This window comes from Diorhabda sublineata, chromosome 6 (genome assembly GCF_026230105.1).
Source record: "Diorhabda sublineata isolate icDioSubl1.1 chromosome 6, icDioSubl1.1, whole genome shotgun sequence".
Classification (NCBI taxonomy): Eukaryota; Metazoa; Arthropoda; class Insecta; order Coleoptera; family Chrysomelidae; genus Diorhabda; species Diorhabda sublineata.
Genome location: NC_079479.1, coordinates 20,990,738 through 21,018,691, shown reverse-complemented (window position 1 = coordinate 21,018,691; position 27,954 = coordinate 20,990,738). Strand labels below are relative to the sequence as shown.

The 27,954-nt window shown below is 33.5% G+C and overlaps 1 protein-coding gene across 1 annotated transcript; it reads left to right on the top strand.

The window, feature by feature from the left end:
* Window positions 1-141: 141 nt before the first annotated feature.
* Window positions 142-27,954, top strand: LOC130445915 (probable aconitate hydratase, mitochondrial). Its single transcript, XM_056781815.1, has 9 exons — window positions 142-620; window positions 8,141-8,368; window positions 14,270-14,540; window positions 14,793-14,987; window positions 15,043-15,330; window positions 17,319-17,653; window positions 21,740-21,959; window positions 24,892-25,204; window positions 27,331-27,954. Exons 1-9 carry the CDS (start codon window positions 591-593, stop codon window positions 27,818-27,820), a joined length of 2,370 nt encoding a protein of 789 aa, XP_056637793.1. The 5' UTR covers window positions 142-590; the 3' UTR covers window positions 27,821-27,954.

Genomic DNA, 27,954 nt, shown 5'->3' with positions numbered 1-27,954 from the left:
ACATACTTTTCGATTGTTGCGTTTTTATATTTCACATTTAATCACTGTTTTTTCTAGCAAAAATTAAAAGTGAAATTAAAAAAACTCACGTCACACGTCAAAATCATAGGCATTAAAGGAACTGAACTTTTCGATTGATAAATCTTTCAAAATTTGTATTTGGAGTACGTTCAAACTTGCTGTACATATTATATCCAATTCATACTATGTCTGATACATTTTTCTTCAGTTTAAACGATTTATTACCATCTTCACCCATTGTAACTCTATTTTATGTCGTCTAAAGTATTAAATAAAAGTGAAAAGTTAGCTTGGAGAACACCTATAAAATTACTATCGATCATATAATCGATAATATACGAATAAAATTATTAAATAATCGATTCTTCGATTAGGAATATGTAATATATATACAAAAATATTTTATAGTTCTATTAAAGCACGAATTACGATTACGTATGATTGTAAATGTGCAAAAGTTGCAAAATCTAAAAAATATTAGTTAAATCCGACTGAACGCGGCTAGAGAGGTCCGATCAGTCTAATTTGTTTTTCGATTTGTTTTAATAAAGTCTTCATTGCCCAGAACCATGGCATCCTGTTTGCGAATTCTCAATCAAGTAAGTAGCCACAATTTTAATGCACTTAAGAACTCTAATTGATTATTCACATTAAATCATAAAGTATGCACTGATATGATACTAATTAAGATCATAAAATACGAATTTGATACCTTGAAAAAATTGATTATGTAATGTACTAACCCTAAAAATTTAGCTTTCAGTAGATAATTGTATCGAATCTGCTGTTCAAAGTTAAATTTAATATACTAAGAATTATGGATTTGTTATTTCACCCAATTTTTCTATTAAATTTCAAAATGTTTGCGTTATGAAAACTTTTTTATCATTTACTATTCATAATCCTGATATTGGTAATTTTTAAAAAATTATATATCATAAATTTAAATATTTAACCATCTAATTTGACTATTTCAATACTTAGTTAATTTTTCTCCAATCAAAATTCAAATCTTAAATAATACTATATATTTTCATTCTTTCACTTTATAATTGAAGAAACCTTCCTATAATTATTTTTCATATGCATAGGCAAATTCAACTAAGTTTGAAGTAATTTTCGGACCAGTTACTTTGTAATGTTTGATCTGAAAGTGTTTGATTATTCCTAACAACTCATATTAATTTTTCCAGTTCTATTCACGTTTGAAACCATAGCTGTAATTCTTAAAGTTTGTAGACTTTTATCATTCCAAGATTTATGAATATTCCAAGATCTATCTTACATCACTATTTTTTTTTTATTTACAATTTTTACAAAACCCACCTGCATGAATATAAATATATCTGGATATTTACACCCAAACCATTCAAATTCCTTAAAATAAATGTTTCTGCTTGTACCTCAAAAATATCCATTTATCTTGTTCAATTGAACTTATGATATACAAATATCTGTTACTAGTGGCAAAAATATCTGCTAAAAAACTGTATGGAAGATAAATCTGTTCCCTATTGTTTCTGAGATGAAAAAGTGCTGAAGTGGTCACAAATATTGAGACAAAATCTGTAATTAAATTTTATGTACCATTGTAAATCGAAAATAAAATTCAATACATACATAATTAAATTTTTAGGGGAGTTTAGTGGAATGAAGCATAAAGTGAATATTCTTGAATGGCATACATTTTTGAATATATAATAAATATTAAGTACTGTACTCTGAAAATAATTAATAATTTCTACTTGCTAGTAACTGATATTTGTTTTTCGTTTTTGATAAATATTTGTTTTGTACTAATAGCACACATAATATCAAAATCTTACACTCGTGATTAAATTGAATATATTTAGCACAATTTTTAACAAATAGTAGATAACATGAGATTTATTTTCTTTCTCAAAATATTTCAATGGAAAAGAATATTGCTGTTATTTATAGAAGTAAGTTGAAAGATGAAGTAGAATTGTAGGTCACTTTATATCTTTTGTATAGAATTTTTCTCAGTCTAAGAAAGTGCCTTTACTGAAACATTTATAAAATTCAACCCAAAAGTCGTAAATTTATGGCTATTTATTGGGAAGCATTGTGCAGGGCCACAATGTTATATTATTATACCTGGTATTTTCCTTATAGTTTAAAGAGAAATTTGAATTTTATGAAATTTATTTGATTTGTTGGATTTAAAATTTTCATATGATGGGATTGTTAAATTTTAATCTTAAATCTACTAAATGATTCACAATATATCAATACAAAAAAAACATACTTATATTATATTTTATTTATTACTAAATTATCTAGTTCAATTTGTACAATAGTGTACAAGGGTGACTAGTTTTCCAAAAAAAACTTTCCTAGTACGTTTTTAATGTAAACTAAATTTGCTCCAATATGATACTAGAACTGTCTCTGTATACCCAATAGTTTCCAAGATTTAGCCTCTCAAAGTTGTAATTTTTTTAGAACTTCGCAATTTTTTGCAATTCTGTCTTTCTGATAGAATTTTGACCTTGATTATACTAACGAAGCCCTGTACTTTTATGATGGGATGTCAAACAAGAAAATGAGGAGTGTGAATGATGATGTTTAAGGGTGAAGAAGGAACTAGGAAGAGAATGAAATAAACAACTCGAAGAGGAAGAAGAGAAATATATAATTGATAAATTCTTATTTATGTAATGGAACCCTTGATTTAAAAATTGAAGTCTGTTATGCTATTCTTTTCAATTAAAACAACTTCTTCTTTGATAACGTCTACTATTACGAAAAATGAAGTGAAAAGCTAAGTAAAACAAAAGTTAATAAACCTATTTGTTAGGAAATGAAGTAAGATTTAAAATGAAAAAATTAAATTAATTTAGTTCTCTTGGAAGGTCTGGGAAGCGTCGATGTCTTGTGCATATAAGTCATCCTTCATTTTGATATTGGACAGGATCAATTCCTTCTGGGATATCTACTACTGTAAAATCAGCTATATTGTCACAAGAAGCCCTGCTGCAGTGCCTGCAAACTGATAAGCATTTTAATCCTGCCTTCCTGCAACTGCATGCGCTCCCACAACCCTTCGTACAGCCGCAAGAAATCATCTGCAAGGGTGTTGAACTGCATCTCTGGTCATCATTTTAGGGTGACGCCTTGTAGCGTGGATATCCATCCCCTGGAGAGAGAGTAAACACGCCTATACCTATAAGAAGATTGTATATGAGAATACGATATGCAATGACAAATTTTTGCTTGATTGTATGTCCTCCAGGAGCGAAATCGAGCAGAGTCTCGTATAGGAGGTAACTTGGCTAAATTGAAGCTGATATTCGTCGGAGCTCTGGCAAATAGTTGGTACAGCAGCTTTCCCTCGGACTTTCCTGTTGGTGGTTGGTGCCTGGTAGAACTTTGTTTAGCAAAACCCATAATATCAGGCATCAAGGTCTACCAAATCTGTGTTCTCAGATATTCTCTCTTTCATTTTAAGAGTACGTTCAACACCACGTTTCTTAGCTGTTTTCAAGATTGTTGCACTGAGAGACAACTTTTCTGCAGTAATGACATTATTCCAATTTTACGGCTTCTTCCTTTCTGCAACAAATAACTTTTCAGTTGTGTTGTCTTCATATAGACAACTGTTCTCTCTGAAATTGGAACTGCACAAAGACTGATCTTGTGGCACTTGATGGTGTAATATTTGATGTTCCACTGCTAACATCTGCTTTAATTTACTTCGGATTGTTGTATTTTATCTGACAAGCATTGTGCACATATATCTCACTTACACCCTTGAATAAAATTTTTTGTGCTCTTAAAGGAAATACTCGACGCAAGACACCTCTTTCCTTCACTAGGCGCACTTAACCTTCAATTAGTCTCATTATATATAAAACCCAACCTGGGATTGGGATCAAACATTCTGTAGATTTCAAGTTCAAATGGCACTCACGTTATGAGTTTACAGAAACAGTTCTAGTATCATATTGTAGCTAATTTAGTCTACTTTAAAAACGTCAGAAAAAGTTTTTTCAAAAAATAGTTCTTTACGGTTATAATCGCCAAAATTTGGGGCTTAAGGTCTCAAATTTGCATTATTCATTAGGCCAATACCATGAACAAGTCTACAAAAAATCAAAACTATCGCATTTGATGAATACTACCCCATACTTTTAGAAAACAAAGTTACTGAGTATTATTGTGAGCTTGTACATTAGACTTCAATTTAGGCCATATCAACTCGATCGGATTAAAAATACAATAATATGGTAGAATCTGAATTACTTTGTGACCTTCTTCCTTTGCCAACTATAACTTCTTATCTTTTCTAACATTATATCTTTTGAGGAAATATATGTTACGTTCCCATAAAAAGTCTTATTTCACTGTTTCTATTAGTGGAAACTGGTATTTTATTCTATTGGTAGGATGTCTTATCCATCACAATACCTACAGCTATTCGATAGTATATTCGGCATTTATTTTGAAACCAATCTTCAAAAAATACTGTGGTTGAATCTAGGCTGGAATCCAAAATATTCTTCATCCTAAAAACAGACATTCTGGTATCCATCCTTCTAACCCCGCATATTCTTTTACCTCTAATATACGGTACTAGACCAGGATGTTACGAATGTAAACGTTTTTTTATTGTTTCACGCTGGTTCATCAAAAGGTTTCGTAGAAAATGTCTGTTTAGTGTTTTCCTTTTAAATCATCGTTGTCAGATTACTATTGTGAAATGAACGGCAAAATATTTACAAAATGGATTACGACAGAGTTTATTCTTAATTTAGAAGAACTGTCGTTAACAGTAATGGACAATGCACCTTATTATAGTATTGCAGTAGTAACTTACAGAAAAGCAACCTTCTACTTCGTTAAAAATATAAAATTATTACTTAAAAGCCAACAATGTCATTTTCACCTCGATGGCCTCTTTAATAGGCAATATTGTCATATTTGGGGCTTAGAAAATCCACGAATGATTCATCAGAAATCTATACATCCAGAACGGGTCACTGTATGGTGTAAATTATGGCTTGTTGGAAAAATTGGACCGTTTTTCTTCGTGCCGTGAAACATTGACGGTCTTGCACAAATTTACTACTGGTTGTGTCATTTCCCGATTTGGTGACCAGAATTGGCCTTGCTCTTACAATTTAGCGGCTATACACATCTGGCTGTGGGATTATCTGATGTCACAGGTTTATGCCAATAAGCCTGTAACCATCGAAGCATAGAAAGCCGAAATTAAACGCTGTGTCAGTGAAATATCACCATATGTATTAAATAACTGTTGATAATTAACAGCTGACCCGACCTATCCCTATCTCACACTATTTTGTTTTATATTGTTGGTAGCCATGTTTATATTAATTCCTAATTTAGTTAAGTTGGCAGGGGACAAGCACTCTTAGATGTGTTTAAGTGACACAAAAATTGTGACACGCAAACGTGCTACAATGGGAAATTCTCCTATAACCAAAGTCATGTTAAATTATTACAAATAATGAAAGTTCAACGAATTTTAGACGACACATATTCGGTACTTTTTTTAAAAAGAAATGTCTATCCTGTTAAATTTGATAAAAAAGATTGGACATTTAATTTTTAAAGCGTTTTGTTTCTAGTTCAATATTTGGCAACCTCGCATAGGTGTGATACTTGTTCTCAATTCTAATTGGCTGAATAACGTAGGTAGACGTGATTATATCTGTAATCTGATTGGTCATTTGGTTATTTACTTTGTCTTTCCTTTTCTGTTACTTTTAAAACGACAAAGAAAGCAAGCAGGCCCTGTATTTTAATAAACATATATAAATATAACCTCAAATTTTTGTTTACATATTTGTTGATGAATTTTGTAATTATCAAAGTGTAAGATTGAAAATAGTGAAAATAGTTGTGTAATAGTGTGAAAATGGCTAAGGTTGAAACTGATTTTATTAAAGCTGATTCAAGCAATTTACCCCGTGTTACTTTAGAAATGATAGCAAATTATTTTGTTGAAAATGCAAACTATATAAGTGTGGAATCACGTGGAAAAAAACACATGAGGTAAGAAATCATTTTAATATAGCATATTAAAATATTTAATAAACTTAGTATTTTTAGTTTATTTACAAATAAATACCTTTTTCATATACTGAATGTTTTTTTAATTTGATTTTAGATCAGCAAGACAATCATATGGAGATTCTGCCATTGGATATGTGCAATTAAAAAGGAACAATAATATTTGTTTGATCAAAGCAAAAATAACGCCAGAAGATAAAGTACATTCAAAATCTTATGATGTAAATGTCATAGTAAATGAGAATATAATCAATCTATGTGAATGTGAGGATTAGAAGACAGGGTTATAAAATCCATTGAAAATATATGTGGAATTGAAACAACGAAATGTGGACTTGTTTTAAATAATATGTTACCAAAAATTGCAAAATTTTCACAGTATCGGGCCAATAAATGAAGTGCTTCATAACATCTTCTATTTTTAAAACATTCATTTTGAAAATCTTGTTGACATAAGAACAACTTAAACCAAAATCCAAACCTAATCGAAAAAATGTATCGTTTAATCTAACCTTTTTCAAAACTACTAGTATGTCTCTTTCTGATATATGCTTATGAATATATATAATTTTCACTAAATAGTAAACTTCACTAGTTAAACCTAAATAAAATCGAGGGTGCATTTCAATCGCAAGGATTTCTTTTTTTACTCAAATTTTTAAAGTCTACATTTTGCTTCTCGTGTTCACTTAGATCACTGTTAAATTGTTCTTCACTAGATGTAGTTTGTAACCATGAAGAAGTACTAGAAGAAGTAGATGGCAATGTCTCCAAGTACATTTCATCTCTAGTATTTTTAGATGTAGTTGAGATGCATGGATGTTCAGGTTCACTATTTTCCTCACTCTCAGATGATATTTCTTGTTTTTGTTGAAGTTGTGAAAAACTGAAATCTTTGCAACTATCTTATAGAAATAAATGAGGTGTGATGCCAGTTTTAATACGTGGACTTTTCTCAGTTCTCATGTAAAAAGTAAAGTCTATATAATCTTCTTTAAACTGAAATTATAGTATTTTCAATAAACACAATATTAAATATGTTGTATTACTTACATTAAAATGATCTTCACAACAATATGATGTTGTTTTTACTAATGTACGCCCAACAGCATCAAACCAAGTTTTTCTCACTACTGGGTTTCTCGGAACAAATATAAATAGTTTTTGGGGTGTACTTTCCGATGAATTTAAACATGAAGGTACAAAACACAGCTTTTTCATATTGAAATATTGATTATTTATCCTGAAAATACAAACTGTATAAAAATCAACCTTACATTCTTTAATTTTTAAACTTACTCTCAATGAGGGAATGAAATAATATTATAATATTTGTATTTAGTCATAAAATTTAAATAAGCCACTAATAAGTCATAAAATTCACAATAAACTCGCAAAAATCACAACTAAACTAACTTGTATAACCGCAACAACAACAACCGTAACAAAAAGTTTGGTTATTTACGGCATAGGACCACATGTATTCCATAAACCACTGTTTCATTTCCTTCTCTGTCTAAAGCTGTAGCAACAAAACGCTTTAAAGTTTAAAAACCACCATTTCTAATAATTATTTTAGGTATTTAGAGAGTGAATTAAAAATTAATTTATATTTAATCTATAGTTATTTGATGTGAACTTTCATTTAATACAAAAACCCAAATTGAGGAGAATTCCCCATTTGTAATTTTTAAGAACTTTTATGTATTGAGCAACAATCCTACGATTGTTCAGCAAGAGTTTTGTTAATCAAAACAAGTATAATTTATTCATCATTTAACAACAAAGAACCCAAAACCCACTGAAAATAATAACAATAACGTTATTGATAACTTTGTCAAAAGGACACGAATATACCAGCAAAGCCGTGGCGGCTGTTTACAAGCTATTTTGTTTCATACATGATTTCCCAATGTGTATTTTCTAAATTGATAAATATTTCAATAATTTGCTTCAGAAAACCATGTTTTATTGAATGTTGAAATCTTACGCTCTTATTGAAACACCACTTATAATGAATATAAAATTGAACCGATAAGTAATTATCTTTATGTTTCAGACGAGCAGATCAAAACACCTTCTTTTCAGTGAAGTTCAGTCAAGATGCTTCCACATTTCACCATTAGCATCAGCTGCATCAAAAGTCGCCATGAGCAGACTGGATTCAGATCCAATTCCTTACGAAAAACTAACAAAAACCCTCCAAGTTGTGAAGAAAAGGTTGGGGAGACCTTTGACTTTATCTGAAAAAGTATTATATTCACATATTGATCAGCCAGAAACTCAAGTAAGTAGCATATTACAACGATATTGATTTTTATTAGATACGAGGGTTGCCACCCGTTAACCTAGTCCTATTGTTCATAATCGTGACCACGGAAATCATTTTGCTATCCAACCTGGGCTAGTGATAGATTGGTAAAACTCTTACACATGTAAATCTCAAATTATCAGTTTGAATAATTGACATCACATGTATTTTGTGAAAATGAGTATTATTGGAAAGTTAGGTCAATTATAATTTAAATATAATAAATATTTTAAAATTTTTTTATGTATTGAAAAATTTTAACCTAATTTTAATTATGACATACACTTTCAATATGAACCGTAATTTACAATCCTTAATCTTCTACAATAGCTTACTTCGTCATGAAAACACCTAGGAAATCATATTCAAATTGAACTTTCCCTTATGATGAGAAGTACTCAAAGCAAAAACTAAAACAAGTATAAAAGTCGGCGCGAGAAACTATAGCGCATTTTTTACCGTTAGCGATCAGTAAATATTTAAAAAAACCTCAAATGACATGAATTGACGTCCCTTGATATCACTTGACGTCCATTGATGTCAATTGACGTCTATTGTCTTTTGATGTTGATCGCTTTCTTATGATGTCTATTGATGTCGATTCACGTCAAATCATGTCATTTAGCCAATAGGATCACATTTGGGTTAATTTAATTAATTTTCTCTCATTGCCCAAAATTTCTTTTGTTTCGGCAAATCTACAGCTATACGAGGATATATTGAAAAATTCTTAGCCTATCATAGAACCATACAAAATTTCAATGTCAAAATATTTTATTACTCAACAATTTCTCCTCTTAATTTCCAATTTTATAGCTGTGTAAATTTACTTGAAATTTGTTAATATGTTTACCAATATTAAGTTATCAGGTCAGTATTTACAAAAACATTTTCATTATACCATAATTCAATCCATCCGACTCGGTTATTCCGTTCAAACCATTCAAACCCATTTGTTTTTTACAAAGTATGCTGGAGAATTACAGCGGAGTATCTTTTATTTTTCTAAACACTACTAAAGTGCAATACCTCCATAACACTAATATTTGTTGTATCTACAACAACAAATATTCTTTTTACTCCATCTTTCTGAATCAACTTAGAAGAGCTTAAGTTGATGTGGACACCTGATCAAAAACTGTGTTCCTTGGGTATTAGGTAAAATGCTCATAGTGATCAATGAAACAAAGAAAGTAAAACGATGAGATCTTCCGTACAAAACATAGTTACAAAATGAAAACATTAAAACAAATCGAATCGGTTCATACTAGAACTACGATTTTGGTTGCATTCCGGTCTGATTTCAGTAAGGCTCTGGCAATGGTTTGGCGGATAGATCTCCAGTATCTGGAAGGATTAAGATAGCTTTCCACGACCTGATATATTACAGGCTGCGTTATAAATGAGTCACTTTTAAAAGGATCCATAATAAAACTCGAAAATACAAAATAGAAGTAATACTTATAATGATAATACACTGGATAACAGAACAAATATTTAAAATATTTGGCAATAAATAATTGTACAGGAGAAAAAAATTATTAATAATTAATTAGAGCTCCATTGTTTTCAATAACTTGTTCTCCCCCATAAATTTTCAATGGGATTCATATCAGGACTATTTATCGGCACCGGTAAAGTCTCAATATTGTTATGTCGGTACCATTGTTGAATTATGCGGGTGGTGGGGACAGAACAATTATCATGTTGGTGACTAAAATCGTTCCCATCAAATGTTTGATTTACAGATAGCAACACAATGTTGAGGTCCATAGTTGGACCTTTCACCAATTCTCCAACAAACGCCAAACCCATTGATACTCATCCAAACCCAAACATTTAGTGAAAATTTTTTGGACTTATTACTGCCGTCAACATATTGTTCTTCAAAACTTGAATTTGGTGGTCTGTAAACGCAAATACGTCCGTTATTGCTTTCCTAGCACTTGCACATTTTTTTAAATCCGAAACTGAAAAGTTTGTTGCATATTCAGCACTAGCAGCAGATTCAAAGAGAGGTTTTCTTAAATAATTAATCAACATAATATCTTGTGCTTCATTTGAAATTTTCTGTCATCCAAATCCAGGATCCAGGAAACTTTATAACACCGAAGAAGCCATAAATATAGAAAACTACACGTCAAATCATCAAATATGACTGAACGAAGAAAAGGTAATGTTAAAAATAAAAAAACTGAAAAACAGAAAAGCCCCCGAACATACCTCATCCCAAACGAACTTCTAAAATACGCCGGTCCCGAGGTAAAAAAACATTTAAAAATTCTCTATGACAAAATTCTAGAGACATCGGAAATGCCTTCGAAATGGCAGAAAAGTATAACTATTTCTATATTTAAGAAAGGACAGAAGACCCACCCAAACAACTACAGGGGCATAACGCTGCTGAATACAAGCATTAAACTCTTCACTGGCATTTTAAAGGAAAGACTTGAAACACAAAAAACGTCAGACACCATCGTAAGAACAGTCCGCAGTCTCAATACGAACATCACGACCAAAGTAAAGGCAGGAGACACTTATACAGAAGAGATGCCAACACCAGGAGGCATCAGGATGGGCAGCCTCAGCCCATTTCTGTTCAATCTCTTAATAGACAGAATTATGGAGGAAGAATCATCACTAAATATGGTATACCGAATGGGACGCAGGTCGACCTACAGAGACAACTACACAAATTCTGTCAGGTCAGCCAAGCGATGAACATGTCTATATCCACAGCAAAAAACGAAAAGCATAACTTTTGCTAAAGAGCCCATAGTTTAGGACAAAATCATCGAACAAGTCTAACAATTTGAATACCTGTCGAGTTATCACGACCCAGTGAAGGACCTAAGAAACGAGATCAACAAAGCGATTGCCATATCGGGCTGCTTAAAGCAGATAATATGGACGAAAGAATACATGCGAAAGCTTAGCAAGGTTAGGATCTATAAGACTTGTATCAGGCTAATCATGACATACGGAATAAAAACCAGAGAGGAAACCAAAAAAACGAAAAGCATGCTTCGGGTAGCCGAAATGAAAACGCTCAGGACTATAGTGGGGAAAACAAGAGTAGATGGAATCAGGAACACTGATATCAGGGAACAATGTGGGGTGCAAGATATCGTAAGATGGGGAGACAAAGAAAAAGATACTGGTACGCCCACTGAGAAGAATGGAAGAGAGTAGACTGCCACGCATCTTACTTGAAGGGAAACCAATAGAGAAAAGAGAACCCGGATAACTATCTAAGAGATGGATACAGAAAAACCTGCAAAACTAACAGATCATGAGATCTTAAAAATGAATAAGAGGAAGAAGAAGAATACATCGTATCGTATCGATTACACTATCAATAAAAATTTATGCAAATATATATTGTTTCTACAAGTAAATATGATAAAAAATTGAGAAATTATTGTTTATAATTGTGTTAACTTATTTTTGATAAAAATACTAAAGATTGCAAGTAGGTACTCAAAATCATTATAATTAAAACATAAAAAGCAAATAAGTGATATGAATACATCAGATTATAGGAATCAACATGATAATAATCAATAATAACAATTTTAAAATTTGTGCTCACTTCAAATTGTTTTTAAAACTAATCTAACAATCTCCAATCTTTGAAATCCAAAGATCCCCAAATTATATGACAAAATCAATATATTTGTCAAAATACCTAAGATCATTCAAACTGTGGCTGACAGATGCGCCCTTTTGGAAGTCCTCTAATCGCCTTTCTTGAAATTTGGAAATATCAAAAAATTGAAAAAAAATAATTATTTCCATGACTTTTCGCAAAATATTTAGAATCAGGTAGAAATCCAACCAAGACCTCGAAATGAAATACGTTGGCAGAAAAGCATAAACTCAGATTCTTTTTTGTTCGTAAGTAATTAATTTTATGAGTGGTTATTAAATTGGCCATTATTTAAAAGCAGAAACATTGTACAGAATGGGTTATTTATTCTCTTATTTCAGTTTTATAGTGGATGGTTATGTATTGTTAAGAATAATCAAATCACTTCTAACACAAATGTCATACAATGTTTTTTGTATTAACTGCCCAATTTTGATAATAAAATAGGCGAATTTGGAATGTTATTAAACTTCAGAATACATTTTAATATTCAAATAAGCAAAAGATTGTTATGAATGGCAAACGTTGTCATTTAAATTACGTTCTTGTACAGTTTTTGTCATTGGCTCGTAACTGCTTGATAGGTTTGTCGATAGTGGAATAAGTAATAAAAGTATTTATTTGGTTGTTACTGAGGATATTGAAGAGTCTGAAAGAAGAGCAACTTCGAAACTCCTACTTAAAAAATCAGCTCAGTAGTACTATATTAAATACCTATACCAATATCCTGGACTTGTGTAAATTGAAAAATGTAGAAGGGAACTTCAATGAACCTGTTTTCTTATTTTACTTACAAATCAAAAATATGGAGCTCGTCAACTTTTTGGAGCAAATTTTGAATGATGAATTCAAGTGCCCTTATTAAAAAGGGTGTTAATGTTAGTGAATATTACAAGGTAATGGCATATTTAAAACGGAAAAGTGGAAGATATTATTTGGAGCCTGTCGGCGTGCAAAATTGTGTAATTTGTTAGTAGAAGATATCGAAAAACAAATAAATTATTGGTGATACAACTTCCAAACACAAAAACGGAAATCAGTCGTTCTTACTGTATTATTGTAAAGTACATATGTTGACAACGTTGAACACCAATCCAGTCGGTATAGACACATTTGTGAAAATGCCATCTATTTTTGCTGAATTTCTCAAACTGCCAGAACCCAAGCCAGGCCACTGTTTACGTAGATCCTTCTCTTCTTTGCTAGCAGAATTAGGAGCAACTATTACGGAGATAAAGAAACATCGTGGATGGAAGTCTACATCGGTACCCGAGGGCTATGTTGATCATTCGATTGCTTATAGAAATGCCTTTGTGGAAAAAATTCTCCAAACCTCTAACAACTTAAAAGGTTTTGGAACGTCATCATCCAATATTGTATCATCCGGTTTCTAGTAGTTATGATGGTACTGGGGATTCTAGTATCAGCACATCATAAAATTGTTTAACGACAAAAGGAGAGTTTATGGTGAAGTTGCGAACCATATCATTTTTTGAAAATGTAAAAAAGGCTCGTTTCATGTATTTTGGTATTGTAATCGGAGAATGGGCTCTCCATCTGTTTCGTGTTAGCTGTAGGGTGTCATGGGCTCGGCGAATGAAAAGGAAAAGAAGGATGCCTTTTGCAGTTCTACAACCATTCTAATTATTGCTCTTTTCGTAAGATCGAATATCCAAATTTGCAATCTACCTTAAGAGCTGAACATCACAATGCGACGGCGCTTTTGGATTGGCAAGATATTTTTTTGGTAAATTATGGAGATAATAATTGTTCTTCAGAAAAAACCGAGGAACAGGGTACCGACCCGACATTTACGCTTGATTCCAGTTCCAGAATATGATTATTCAAAAAGAGTTAAATGTGTTAAAGAGTTATTAAAGCAACAGTCAGAACTTGTTTCCCGGGTGGGGTATTAGAAATAGAAAGAAATAAAAATTACGACTTTAAGAAAATAAATACCGCGTTTTCCATATTTTACTATATGAACAATTCGTTATGTGCCAATAGTGATATATAAACACGATATCAAGCATTCTCTATGTGAATGCCGCTTGTTCACAGAGTCATCAAAATACAGTTCAAAAGTTTTTTTTATGATATAATTTAAATTCAAATCCTACTAATGAAAGATTTTGTGAAGGTTATAAATAGAGTAAAAAATTTAAATACAGACAAGACATTACATACAATTATAAATTCTTTTATCTAATTATTAACTATTACTTCAGGAAATCGAAAGAGGAACTTCATATTTAAGATTGCGTCCTGATCGTGTAGCTATGCAAGATGCTACCGCTCAAATGGCCATGTTACAGTTCATTTCCAGTGGTTTAAAAAAAGTCGCTGTGCCTAGTACCATTCATTGTGATCACCTTATCGAAGCTCAAGTAGCAGGACCTCAAGATCTTGCCAGAGCGAAAGACATAAATAAAGAAGTATATAACTTCCTAGCTTCTGCTGGTAACAAATATGGTGTTGGATTTTGGAAACCAGGTTCAGGTAAATTGATTTTTTGTTTAAATGATCTAAATTATTTCTGAAAGTAGATGACCTATTCTATATAGTGCAGATGTTATTTGAAAATTTGGATATTTGAGTAATCTCAGTACTATTGTTATAAAATATGTTTCATTCATAAAATGACTTCATTGCTATGATAAAAATCCAAATTGAATATCGTACATAAAGACCACAAAAATCAGTGTATGGGCTGATATTATGGGGAATTCAATTAATTTTAGAATCTTTTAGGAATTATTCATCAAATTATCTTGGAAAACTACGCTTTTCCTGGTCTCTTGATGATTGGTACTGATTCTCACACTCCAAACGGAGGAGGTCTAGGAGGACTTTGCATTGGTGTTGGTGGTGCCGATGCTGTTGATGTCATGGCAAGCATTCCCTGGGAATTGAAATGTCCTAAAGTCATTGGTGTCAAACTTACAGGTAACTTATTATATTCGGTTTAAAAACATTTATAATTAAATTTAATGAATTTTAGGTAAACTTACCGGTTGGACATCACCTAAGGACATCATCTTAAAAGTAGCCGACATTCTGACTGTTAAAGGAGGAACCGGAGCAATTGTAGAATACTTTGGACCTGGATGTGAATCTGTATCTTGTACTGGAATGGCTACCATTTGTAATATGGGTGCTGAAATTGGTGCCACAACATCACTCTTCCCCTTCAATAGAAGAATGGCCGATTTTTTGAATGCTACCAAACGAGAAGGCATTGCAAATGAGGCGCAAAAGTATAAAGATGTTTTGCTTACTCCTGATGAAGGTATGTTTTTTTATTATCATTTATATAAACTTTTAACCCAAAGACTTAATTTATTCCAAATATGCTGAATAAATATTCACCTCTATTAAATTGTACGAGGATATATTGAAAAATTCTAAGCCTACTGTAGAACCAAATCTGGTGAATAATTCAAACCCTAAATCACGAATTTTTTGCATGGCAACATGAGATTTGTGTGTAGGGGCGTTGTTCCAAAAACAAAACACCTTTGGATAGCTTTCCGCGTCTATTCTCTTTAATTTTTTCCCGTAGAATGGTCAGTAATGTCGAATAGTATTCTCCAGTTATTGGTTAGGACCCTTATCCAAAAAATCAATCATGATTACTCCATGGCAATCCCAAAAAACTGAAGCAAGAACTTTTCCAGCTGATTTTTGGACACAGCACAGATCGAACGCGATGCTTTTGGTCAACATTCAAACATTTGGGGGTCCATTTTGCAGCAATTTTTCTCATGTCCAAATTGACGTGAACTATATGATGAACGCGTTTGTATGAAATATTTAATGTTTCAGATATCCGTTTTAGTCTGATAAAATCATGTCATGAACTGCATCGATATTTTCTGTGACTGACACTAAGGGTATTAAGCATATCTTCGTAAATATGCTTACCTCTTAACCCTTTTAAATACAGGTACTTGATGATGGCTCGCCAATTTTTCGATTTTCATAAGTTCGGTGGACATCTTTTTTCTTTTAATTTATTGCGTAACTCTGGTTTACTTTTTTGACGTCACACTTTACACTGACACTTCCCACTTCCAATAAGTTATTGTTCGTTGCTATGGTAACACAATATTTTGTTTATGCATGGAACTGGTCTGGGCTAACTAGATATCAATGCATCCTCGTATGATGGTATATAATATTCAGTAGAAATAAAATGACTCTTTGGTAGTTGGCGATATTTATTCGTTTTGTACTCTCTTCCATCTACAAGGGCACATACACACCCTGATAGTTGTTACAATCAAAAGTCTACTCAAAATTAACCTGTCTACTAGATGTATAAAATCTGATAATAATGTAAGTAATGTCGAACGTGTTGTAACCCTGGAACAACCAAACTCCTATTGCACAATGTGGCAGACACTGTTTCTATAATTACAAACACTAATATGTAGCCTGGTTGTTCATAGTAGAATAGTGGGCCCATCGTGCTCCACTTAAAATTACCAAAGTCCGAATCCAGCAGCTATTATTCCATGAATCCGATATCGGGTTGTCTCGCTTGACTCGCGATCACCTGTAGATTCCGATTTCGCGTAGGGCCCTACTGCATGTGCATTTTAAAGGCTTTTGGTGTCAACTTGTTCGATGGGAATAAACCAAGGATTCTTGGCCTCTTAACAGGCTTTACCTGTACCTCGAGGCTGAGAGATGTTGGTGGCCTCATCGACAATTCGCTTCCAACTGGTCTTTTCTTCACCAACGTTCCCCATTGTGTCACATTCATTTTTTGTAAGTCTTTGTGAACTTGATCAGTCCATCTGATATAGGGTCTGCCTCTTTTTCTACTGCTGTGTATTTTGGCATTCATTCTTCTTCATCCAAACAGTCTTAACCTCTGGGCTTCAATATAAATCGGATAATGGTTGTATTGCCTAGTATATTCTTTATTATTTCGGATTCTCCATTCTACTTCGTTCCTAATTCCTACATATATTCCTCATAATTTTTCTTTCAAATATTTGTAATCTTTCTTGGGTCTTTTTGTGACATCACCCAACGTACCTTCCCCTATCGGTTTTAATAGAATTCTGTAGTTTGTTTTTTAGGAACTTCAGGTTCGCAAAATACAACTTAATATTCTTTCTTGCGTGGCAGTGCTTGGTTTACATAGCATATAGATATATTACTGAGAAGTGACTGAAAATATCCAGCAACCAAACTATGCCTCTTAGATATTTTTTGATTTTATTGGAAAAGTCGTAAAGTCTCCATTTTTAAATGAATAATTTCTAGGTGCAAAATACGATCAAGTTATCGAAATCAATCTCGACACTCTAGAACCTCATGTTAACGGTCCCTTCACTCCAGATCTTGCTAGCCCCATCAGTAAATTAGGCGAAAATGCTAAAAAGAATGGTTGGCCAGTAGATATCAAGGTAGGTTTGATTGGATCCTGTACAAACAGCTCATATGAAGATATGGGAAGATGCGCCAGCATCGCTAAAGAAGCCATGAAGCATGGTATCAAGTCCAAGATTCCTTTTAATGTCACTCCCGGGTCCGAACAAATTCGTGCTACCATTGAACGAGATGGAATTTCAAAGACACTTACTGAATTCGGAGGAACTGTAAGTATTACAAAATGTACTATATACATTTTTATTTATTTTTTAATATTCCACCATATTTGAGAAAAAAAATCCAAATACAAAAATCGCAAAAACTCTTGGTTTCCCATATGTTTTTCAAAATAAGTCAAGGGTACGTTTAATTTGGCTATGTTCTTAATACAAATTAGCTAAAATAAATTTTAACTTAACAAGAAAAGATACAAACGAAAAATAGTACTTAATAAAATGATTGCCGGGAAATCTAGGAAAAACCATTTTGATGTGTCCTAGCCCGTTCTGTAGTAAGGGCTTACTGGTATCCAAGAGGATGATGTCCCATTATTGTTTGAAATTGCTCGTTTCAACAAAGCTTTTATCATTTGTTAATTAAAATAAACTAAAAAGTTAAAAATAAACTAACTCTATTAAGAAATATAACACTTATAAGTTTATAATTATATATTTTCAACACTAAAACCTTAACCTTAATTATTGACTTTTCCCGTTCAGCACCTTCTTTTTCCTCTTGCTATCACAATTTAACCCGAGACAAAGTTCTTGTGTTAAAAATATTTAATTATATATATATATATATATATATATATATATATATATATATATATATATATATATATATATTTCTTATTAGAGTTAGTTTATTTTCAACATTTTAGTATTTTTAATTCCAGATTCACTATTTTTTCTAATCATTGCCGCTTGTGGACATTGCTTTCATTAGCAATCTTCTCCTGTCGTTTCAATTTCGCCTTCTCTAAACGTCGTTTTCTTGGTGTAGTTAGCTTCTTTTGTGTTTATGTTGCGCCCATAGTCCATTCCCCTAGAGGTCCATTGTAAATGGATAAGAGCTTCAGTGCAACATGGTTCACCCTGAGACGCAACGTTAGCAGTTCGAAATGTTTATGCACCCTCACACTATTCGGGCCTCGACACGTTCTCACCTTGGCATTGGGTCATCAATGCATAACAAATAATACATTGTCATCCAATGTATACATGCATGCAAAATTTCAGCTCAATCGAAGACCGGGAAATGGACCAAATATAACTTGCAAGATTTGATTACTTAGAGCGGGTGTAAGTGAATAAAAGCTTGTAAAATTCCAAGGGGATGATATTCCATTCTTCATTGGCGCGAGTATGAGTTCCTAAAGGGTGATAGGTAGTTTAAATCTCTTTGAAATTGCTCGTTGCTGGATCTTCTAATCTAAACTGAGTTCAAATAGCTGAGACTATTATGGTTCGATTTCAATGTGCATAATCCATTCGCGATTTCATGATTCGGCAGAGCCTCATCATGTAAAGCCACTATTCTTGTTCTATTGAACACTAAAATTGTGTTTCCAAGTGGTAATTAATGTGTTGATTGTATTAAGACAGTTCCCTTGCAGTTAGCACAGAATGTTGTAGTTTGTTTGGAGAGTTGTTCTGGCTTATCAATCACTCTGTACTTAAACATGCATGTTTCATTAGCTCTTTAGATCTCCATTTTTAAAAACATCTACTATTTTATGTTAGTTTCTTTGGGGATAATGTCATCAAAATTTTCTTAGATAGATACCACAAATTTCCCATAAACTTTTCTGTAGAACATTTTAAAATTACCTCGTTAACAATTTCATACTTTTTAAAATATCTAAAAATTGCAAATTGTTTTTAATGGCTTGAAATCAGATGAGCAGATTTTCCGGATTCCTTCTACTTCTTGTTTAAAACAACTTAAACTGATCTTGAAATAAGTATATAGCCATCCAATGCATTTCCCCTGGTGTTCTAAAATGTGCACCACTTTCAGGCACCCCACCAATAAATATGATTATAACTTCTAAAAGTTCTTTGTAGTCTTCTTGGGGTTGATATTTTGTTAGTTGGTTTTTAGCAAACTCGTTAATTTTACATGCTGTGTCGATCATATTTTTGTGAGATCCAGAAACCTTTAAATCGCTTAAACTTAAATGGCTATATGGTGACGACAAGCGAACCAAAGCTTTTATTCTAAAAAGACACAAGTTCCACTATGATTCCCGATATTTGTTGAGCTCGTCTTCTCTTCTATATTGAAGTTTTGTAACTTCAAGTAAATGTTTAATACCTTTTTCACATCCTGAAATATCGTGTAAAATCTTTTCCAGTGAACTGTCAAAGGTACGTTAGCTGAAAACTCACTTCATGTCTATGTCTTGGCCTCTCCGTGTGAATTCTATGTCGCCGAATTATAAATTTTTGGGGGAGTCATTTTGGCTTTACATGAACTCTGCACCTATATCTCGAAGATATTTGTACATTTCATTGTTTTGCTTTCCAAATACGCAGACTCCTCCCAAAGGAGGCTATTTTCGTGGGATTTTTATCTCTCATTTCCTAAGGTGATAGCACTACTCCTTAGTGGTACCTAAGCTGAAATGGACAGGACATTTGCTCTGCTTTCTCTATGGTTTGCTCGCAGAATCTGAAGTTATCGTCTTCTGTCTTGCCTATCGTCTTAAGGTGTATTTGGCAGAGTTTTAACCTGTCAGAAAACCGACCACCAGTTAAATATAGTTTCTGGGTATTTGAGAATTTTCTAAGACTTCTTAGCTTACATGGTTATCAATCATTTGAATTATCTTATGCCCGGAGTGTTTCTCCAGTAAGACTACATCTTATTATTTAGCCATCTGTTCAGTTTGTAATTGACGTAACATCTCATGAAGCCACAATAGGGCTCTGGTTGAAATTATGGCGTCGTTGCCCTTTATTCGAAATATTGTCTGGTTCTTCATTGCAATTGAGTTTTAAAAAATTGTTACAAAAGAAAAGTAGTCAAAAACGGTGTGCCAAGAGGCTCATTCTAATTTTTGGGACCACACTATGTACTCAACTCTCAAATTTGTTAAATGTAAACATCAAGCTGAACTACATATTAAACATTTAAGCAAACTGTTTTCACCAATTAACAACTAGATTTTAAGTAACTGACAAATAATATGAGAATTCGAAACGGTTAGGTTTTTACGAAGTGGGTTGTTAGCCCTACGCTCAACCCTCGAACCTGTGGATTTGTTTAGGGCCCAAACCCCTATGTGCTTGCATCAACTAGGCTCAAGGAGTTCCACCTGCCACTTCGCAGTAAACTTGCTGAGTCTTGAGGCGCCACCGTGCTACTTCGTGTGTACTCTTCCGCCACCGCCTCCGAAAATGAGCCTTGCATTCAACTCATCTCATCCCACGATCTGGGCCTGCTTATTGCCAAGTAGCTCAAGGGGACCCCCGTCTCTCGTGTGCTTGTTGACCCTACTGTCCGAAGGTATTAAAACCACAACCTTCATTGGGGTTACTCAGCTCAGGACAGAAAGGATTGGCAGTCGATTGTTGAGAAGGCCCTGATTCTCAAAGGACCGTAACGCCGGTTAAAGAAGAAATAAGTAAAATGTTATTTTTTATGTAGCATAATTTAAGTATGCTACTTTGATAATAAATCATTTATTTATTAACTTTATTGTGACGGTCACACAACCGCACGCTATCTGCCAGTACCAGCCATAAATTAATGTAGTGGATACTACAGTGTGCCGGATACCTATCCGCACGCCATCTAACGGCGCTGCTCATAATTTAATGTATTGGAAACTATAAAAGAAAGTGGGTGACTCTATCTATTGTTGGGTAACCGTTGAACTATTGGTCTAGACGTTTCTGAAAAAAAAGAAATTCCTACATTGCTTTGAAGTTGTAGCAAAAGCGTATATAATGCAGGTGTTCATAGTAGAACAGTTAGTTGATTATTGAATAGATGCGGAGTACAATACAAATGTTAGAGTTTTGTTGTAATTAGTGTCATAATTGTGGTACAATAAAGTTTTCAAACATGAAATCAACTTCTGACTACAATTTTATCCACGAAACTCTACCCAAGAAATGTTACATTATTAATAAAAGTTATTAGTTTAAGAATACTAGTTTTTTATTTTATCGGCCCTTCCTATTTAGGCACGTCTTTAAAGCCATTATGAAATTTGTGGCTCCCAAATTTAGTGTTATAATCTTTTTCAATGACGTATAACGAAGTACATTACATTTCATTTATCATTTTTTTTTTCTATTTAGTTGTTAGCTAACGCTTGTGGACCCTGCATTGGTCAATGGGATAGAAAAGACGTTAAGAAAGGTGAAAAAAACACAATCGTAACATCATACAATCGTAATTTCACTGGACGTAACGACGCTAATCCTGCAACGCATTGTTTTGTAACATCTCCTGAAATGGTTACCGCTTTAAGTATTACTGGAAGACTCGACTTCAATCCATTAACTGACTCAATTAAAGGTAAAGTACGATTTTGTACAGTGTCTCAATATAATTACGTTTACAGAATGCCTAGAAAAGTAAAAGACCTTGTAACTTGTTCTTTGTCTATATAATTATGTAGTTATCGAATATTCTAGATTATTTCTGAACGTGTTCAAAATATTCTAGAAAAATAGTCGAGGGCATTTACAAAATGAAGTAGACGACAGAATTAAAAACTAATAAACCTCGATTTTTATCAATCCTTGATTTATGTTGATAAATAATATTGAAAAACCCGGTGTCTTACAAATCGGTGTTAGGTGATGGGCTAGTTTTGAGAAGAATTATGGAGAGGAAGCTCAGAAGAAAGCTGGAAGAGCGAGAGTTGGTAACTCCAAGTACTAATGGAGATAGATACACATTGATAAGAGCTGGATTCAGTATGTGGAATGTCTCCATGAAAGATTTATCAGATGCTAGGATCTGACTGAAAAAGCAATGGACGCAACCATTTAAGGGTAACAGGGACGGTCTGAAAAAAGGTATGGGGTAGGCAAGTGACGATAACGTGTCCAGGAATAGCAGCAAGTATCGAAAGAACTGTATTACAGACAGAAGGAGCGTCTATATACTGTGAAGAAGCGGCGGTTTCAGGAAGATTAATGATAGGACGTTTCGTATTGAAACACCCAATGAAGATACGGCTAGAGTCTTACCAGCGGTTCACGAGTCAAACATATGTGCAGATCTTGTTTCATTCTCAATAATTGAAAAGAATTGAAATTTTTGTAAATTACCTCGTTTTAAGTTTCCACTGATGCTTTAACCTTGTTAACCCTTCCTTCTCTCCTCAAAATAAGCGATAATGTCTTCGTCTGCTGAAATATTTCTCCTGCAAGTGGAAATGTAAGGTTAGGAAACAGGAAAATGTCGCTGGGTCCAAATCTGATGAGCCTACGGTGTGTGATCACTAAATTCTAAGTGCATTTCGTGAATTTCAGCCGTGAGAATGTGCGTTGTCCTGATGAAAAAGTACTTCTTTTTCTTCAAATGCAGTCGCCATTTTTGTAATTCCTCGCTTTACCTTATCAAACAATGATAAGTAATACTATTATATTTTGCCATAAACACAAACTGTCTTTGTCTTTTTAGGAGCAGGTTAGCCTTTACAATCCATTATCTGGACTGTTTTTCGTTTTGGGATTGTAGTAGAGGATATAGGTTTCATCTACAGTTATGAATCGACGCAAAAAATTGCTTAGACTACATCAATAGCCTTTGCTATCTCTCTAACCTTAATCCAGTACCATTTGATGAACTTTTTCAGTGATATTGCAGGTCCGACTTGAATGATCGTCCTCAGTCAAGCTGATATGGCTACGTTTGAATTCAATTGTTCAAAATTCTACGGTCGTAATTATGGTGCAGAATACTGCTCCCAACAACAAATATTTGATATTTTTTCAATTTTCTTCACTAAATTATGCGATTGTCGCACAGAAACTAAGCGTCCAAAATTGCTGAATTTGTAGTGGGAATCTCTCAATCCTTGGGCGAATATATTTCCCAACTTAATTGTTAAGTGCTGACATCATCAGGTTGAGGTCGGAAACTTTTTAGACACTCCTCGTAAATAAAATAAGCAAGAAAATTGAGGTTATGTGTTTAGAGTGGTAGGAGGCATTTGGCTCTGCGATGGTAAGTGATACTCAGCACAAATCACTCGTGGAGTACACAACAGAATAGAATAGAATAGGGCGGTTTAACATTAAAAGTGATATTGCAATTTCAGTACAGAATGAGAGTTTTTTTGAACCTTTTGCTTAAAAATTTGGATTTAGTTTGATTATTTGATTTATATAGCATAAATAAAACATTAAAAAATATCCAAAAACCAATATCTGAATGGCATATCGACACCACAGCTGGTAATGTATGAGTTTTTATGGCTCCTCTACCAATCAGCAAATTTTTTCATTTTAAGTAATTGCAAAACTCATGAATCTCCAAATATAATTTCTTTGATTTGATATTGTATAAAATATATACGAGGTCTGGTTATTAAATAACGAGACTGGTTACGAAAAAGGGTTTTATTATAAAAATTATTCTACATTCGAATGCTTCCCTTCAATATACTCCCCTCCCCTCGCCACACACCTTTCCATACGTTTTTTCCATTGATCAAAGCAGTGCTGGAAGTTTTAAGGAGCTCTGCCATTTTTTGCTTTACCGCTTCCATAGTCTCAAATCGGGTCCCTTTCAAAGCATCAGTCCGGGATCTTTTTCTAACCTTTCAAGGAAATCTGAGCAGACCCGTTGACGCAAGTGCTTTCGGCCAGGAGAGAATTTCTGGCACCAACTTCGCACAGACTTTTGTCATGTGGAATTCCTCGTGTAAAATTTTTCTAACCGTTTCGTTATCGGCGTTTACAGCCTCGGCAAGCATCCGGATGCTCATTGGACGATCTGCACGCATAATTTGGTTGATTTTGTCACTATTTCCGAAGTTAAAACAGTCACAGAGCGACCTGGGCGTTGGTCATCTTCAATGCTCTCTCGGCCTTCACTAAAGCGCTTTTTTTCAGAGTTTTTTTCAATTTAACGAGAAATTTGAGATTGATACGTTGCTCCTGTTTTTCGCCCAACTTGGTTTTCGGCACGAGAAAAAACACGTTCGTTTCAAACCGCTACTGCACAAATACTACGGAAACGTGTTTTGAAACGTGCAAAGATAAGATATCCAGATATCCAACGCACTACTCGTTTGTTACCCCACCCGTCTAGGGCGCCCTCTAGGCGCGTAGTCTCGTTATTTAATAGCCAGACCTCGTATGTTTGAAAATACAAATATACAAGTTAAACAGAGTTTTTTTAAATCTCCATCAGTATTCTCACCTTGAAAATTTCAACAAAATGATATTATACAAGATATGATGAAAATATTGGCACTATTCTATTGTTGTAGGTTCTGATGGTAAAGATTTCAAACTCACGCCTCCATTTAGTGATGAACTTCCCAATAAAGGATTTGATCCCGGTCAAGATACGTACGCGGCCCCAGTTGCTGATGGATCAAATGTAAAAGTTGACGTTGATCCAAAATCTCAACGACTTCAATTATTAGAACCGTTTGATAAATGGGATGGAAAAGATTTAGAAGATATGACAATTTTAATTAAGGTTAAGGGAAAATGTACGACCGATCATATCTCGGCCGCAGGACCATGGTTAAAATACCGAGGCCATTTGGATAATATTTCAAACAACATGTTTATCACGTAAGTATATTTCGACAGCGCTCAAATAACTATTTATTCGAAAGACTATATCCATGCATATTTATTATTAACTGTTTGTCTTTTACTCGTTATGGTATATGGTAGCATCTCAATATATCAAAAGTTTAGGGAAATGTAAAGAACTTCGACTTGATAAGAGGATTTTTTTAAAAATTTTGATCGGGTTTACCTGTCCTTCCCGATCGGTCATCATTTTCAATGGAAAATTTACCTCTTTTGAAGCTTGCAGACTAATTTTTCATGGTCGCATACGAAGGACATTGATCACCAAAGGTATTAAGTATATCTTCATAAATCTGCTTACCTGTTAACCCTTTTAAATACAGGTACTTGATGATGGCTCGATACTCCAATCGACACCTTTTTTCTTTTAATTCATTGCGTAACTCTGGTTTACTTTTTTGACGTCAAACTTTACGCTGACACTTCTAATAAGCTATTGTTCGTTTTTATGGTAACGCAATATTTTGTTTATGCGTAGAACTGGTCTGGGCTAACTAGGTATCAATACATCATCGTAACCATGCGTCAAACTTCAGATCCTGGTTCGATTTTCAAGAGAATATCTGAAAACCGCTGTTTTTAATGTCTTCAGTCATTTTAAAGACGCATCCTTAGTCACTATCACTATATATACTATATAAACTGTTTACAAAAGCTTGATTTTTATTTTTTTACATCTAAATTCTACCAAATATTTGTCACAGTTATGTCCTTCATTCAACAAAGTTCCATCTGTATATTTTTCTACCCTCTCTTCGAAATCCTGCTATTTCTTTCAGATATTTTCTGTGCAATAAAATGATTTTTTCTTTGACCTGAAGTGTACTGTTCCTCTTTCCCTTGAAATACCTGAAGTTCATCTGATGCAAAGTAGATTGATAAAACGATATTTTTGGGAACTTTTCATTATATTGAAGAGAGAAAACAATTTTCTTTGTAGTTGATAATTCCTTGTACACTTGTATGGCACGACAAGTGATCTGTTTGGTTATATCGTCCAATTTCACTTGTTTTCTTCCTGTAGTCTCAACCTTCGAATTACAATACTCTCTTTCATTTTTATAAAAAGTACTAACGAAACCGATTTTAAAACGTAGTTTTCCATTTTTCGTCTTCCAATGCAATGACCTTACTTTATCTTGCAAGCGGGAAACATTCCGTATGGATCATCTTTGCAGTGGGTGAAAAATTCATCTTGGTCACTATTTCATCATTTACACGGACAGCATTGAGGATGCCTTCATCTGAAACTCTAGCTGGTAGCAATTACTTCATCAAAGGTTTCATAATCCTACTGCTTTTCATGTTCATAAATACTGGGAAGCTCGTAACTGCCTGGCCCAAACCGCTAAGACAAGTAATCATCGTCATCTTCTCTTGCCGCTTGGTCCTCCATGCTTATACGAATGCCTTATCGTCGTCTCGGTCACATTTTCCCATGCTGTGCATGTAAGGTAATGGCCTTAAAATTTCCATCTGCCTTCTTCGGTAGTGATTTTTAAGGCTTTTTATGACAATTCGCTCCATTGGTTGGAGGACGCTTTAGGTGTAAGCTGGTTATAGAAACAAAGTTCTATGTTTGTAAAATCAGCTATTGCATGATTTGTAGGGCAGTTATCTACCAGAAAGCTGCTTAACCAACCTTCAGATGGTTTAAAGTCAGCAATCCCCAACTTCATTGCATAAAACTCTGCTTTTGTTTTGATAAGTGGTCCACAAATTAGTATCAAGCTCATATTCTACTGTTGAAACCACTCTAGAACAACTCGATATACATCTTCGTACTGTGCTTTACGCATTTTTTTCTTGTTCTCTTCTTGAATCTCATCGCCCAGCCACTTTGCAACTAATTAATCAAAAATTTGAATAATAAAAAAGATTCTTTTGTTAATGTTTGTGCTCGCTCAGCATTTATTTTACGTGTTGCTGTCACAATCTATGATGTATTGTACATTGTGATTTTGCAGTAGTTTAGTGATTATTTTTACATAAAAATATATTTACAATATTAAATTAATATCAGTAATATTTCTTTTGAGACGCTTTTTCTATTTGTGTAACATATTTTTAAAAAATAGTTCTAAAGACAATTGTTTTTTCAGCGCAACAAATGCTGAAAATGGCGAATTAAACAAAGTCAAGAACCAATCAACTGGTCAGTGGGGAGCAGTACCCGATGTAGCTCGCGATTATAAAGCAAAGGGTATAAAATGGGTGGCTATTGGAGATGAAAACTACGGAGAAGGCAGTTCTAGAGAACATGCTGCTTTAGAACCAAGACACTTGGGTGGACGTGCAATTATTGTTAAATCTTTCGCTCGTATTCACGAAACTAATCTTAAAAAACAAGGTCTTTTACCACTTACGTTCGCCAATCCTAGTGATTACGATAAGATTCAACCTACCGATAAAATTTCCTTAAAAGACCTGAAAAATCTTAAAGCTGGAAAACCTGTAGATTGTGAAATTAAGCACGCTGATGGTTCCGTGGATAAAATCAAACTTAATCACACTTTGAATGACTTACAAATTAGTTGGTTTAGAGCTGGCAGCGCATTGAACAGAATGAAGGAAATCGCAGCGGGGAAGTAAACAAAATCCTTCTTTAATTTTAATTTATTTGTAAAAAATAGATAATTGTTTTATTTTGTTCTATTTTATGTAGATAATTATCTTATAATAAAATTGAGACAATACATAATTATAAGGTACTTCTTTCATTTGAA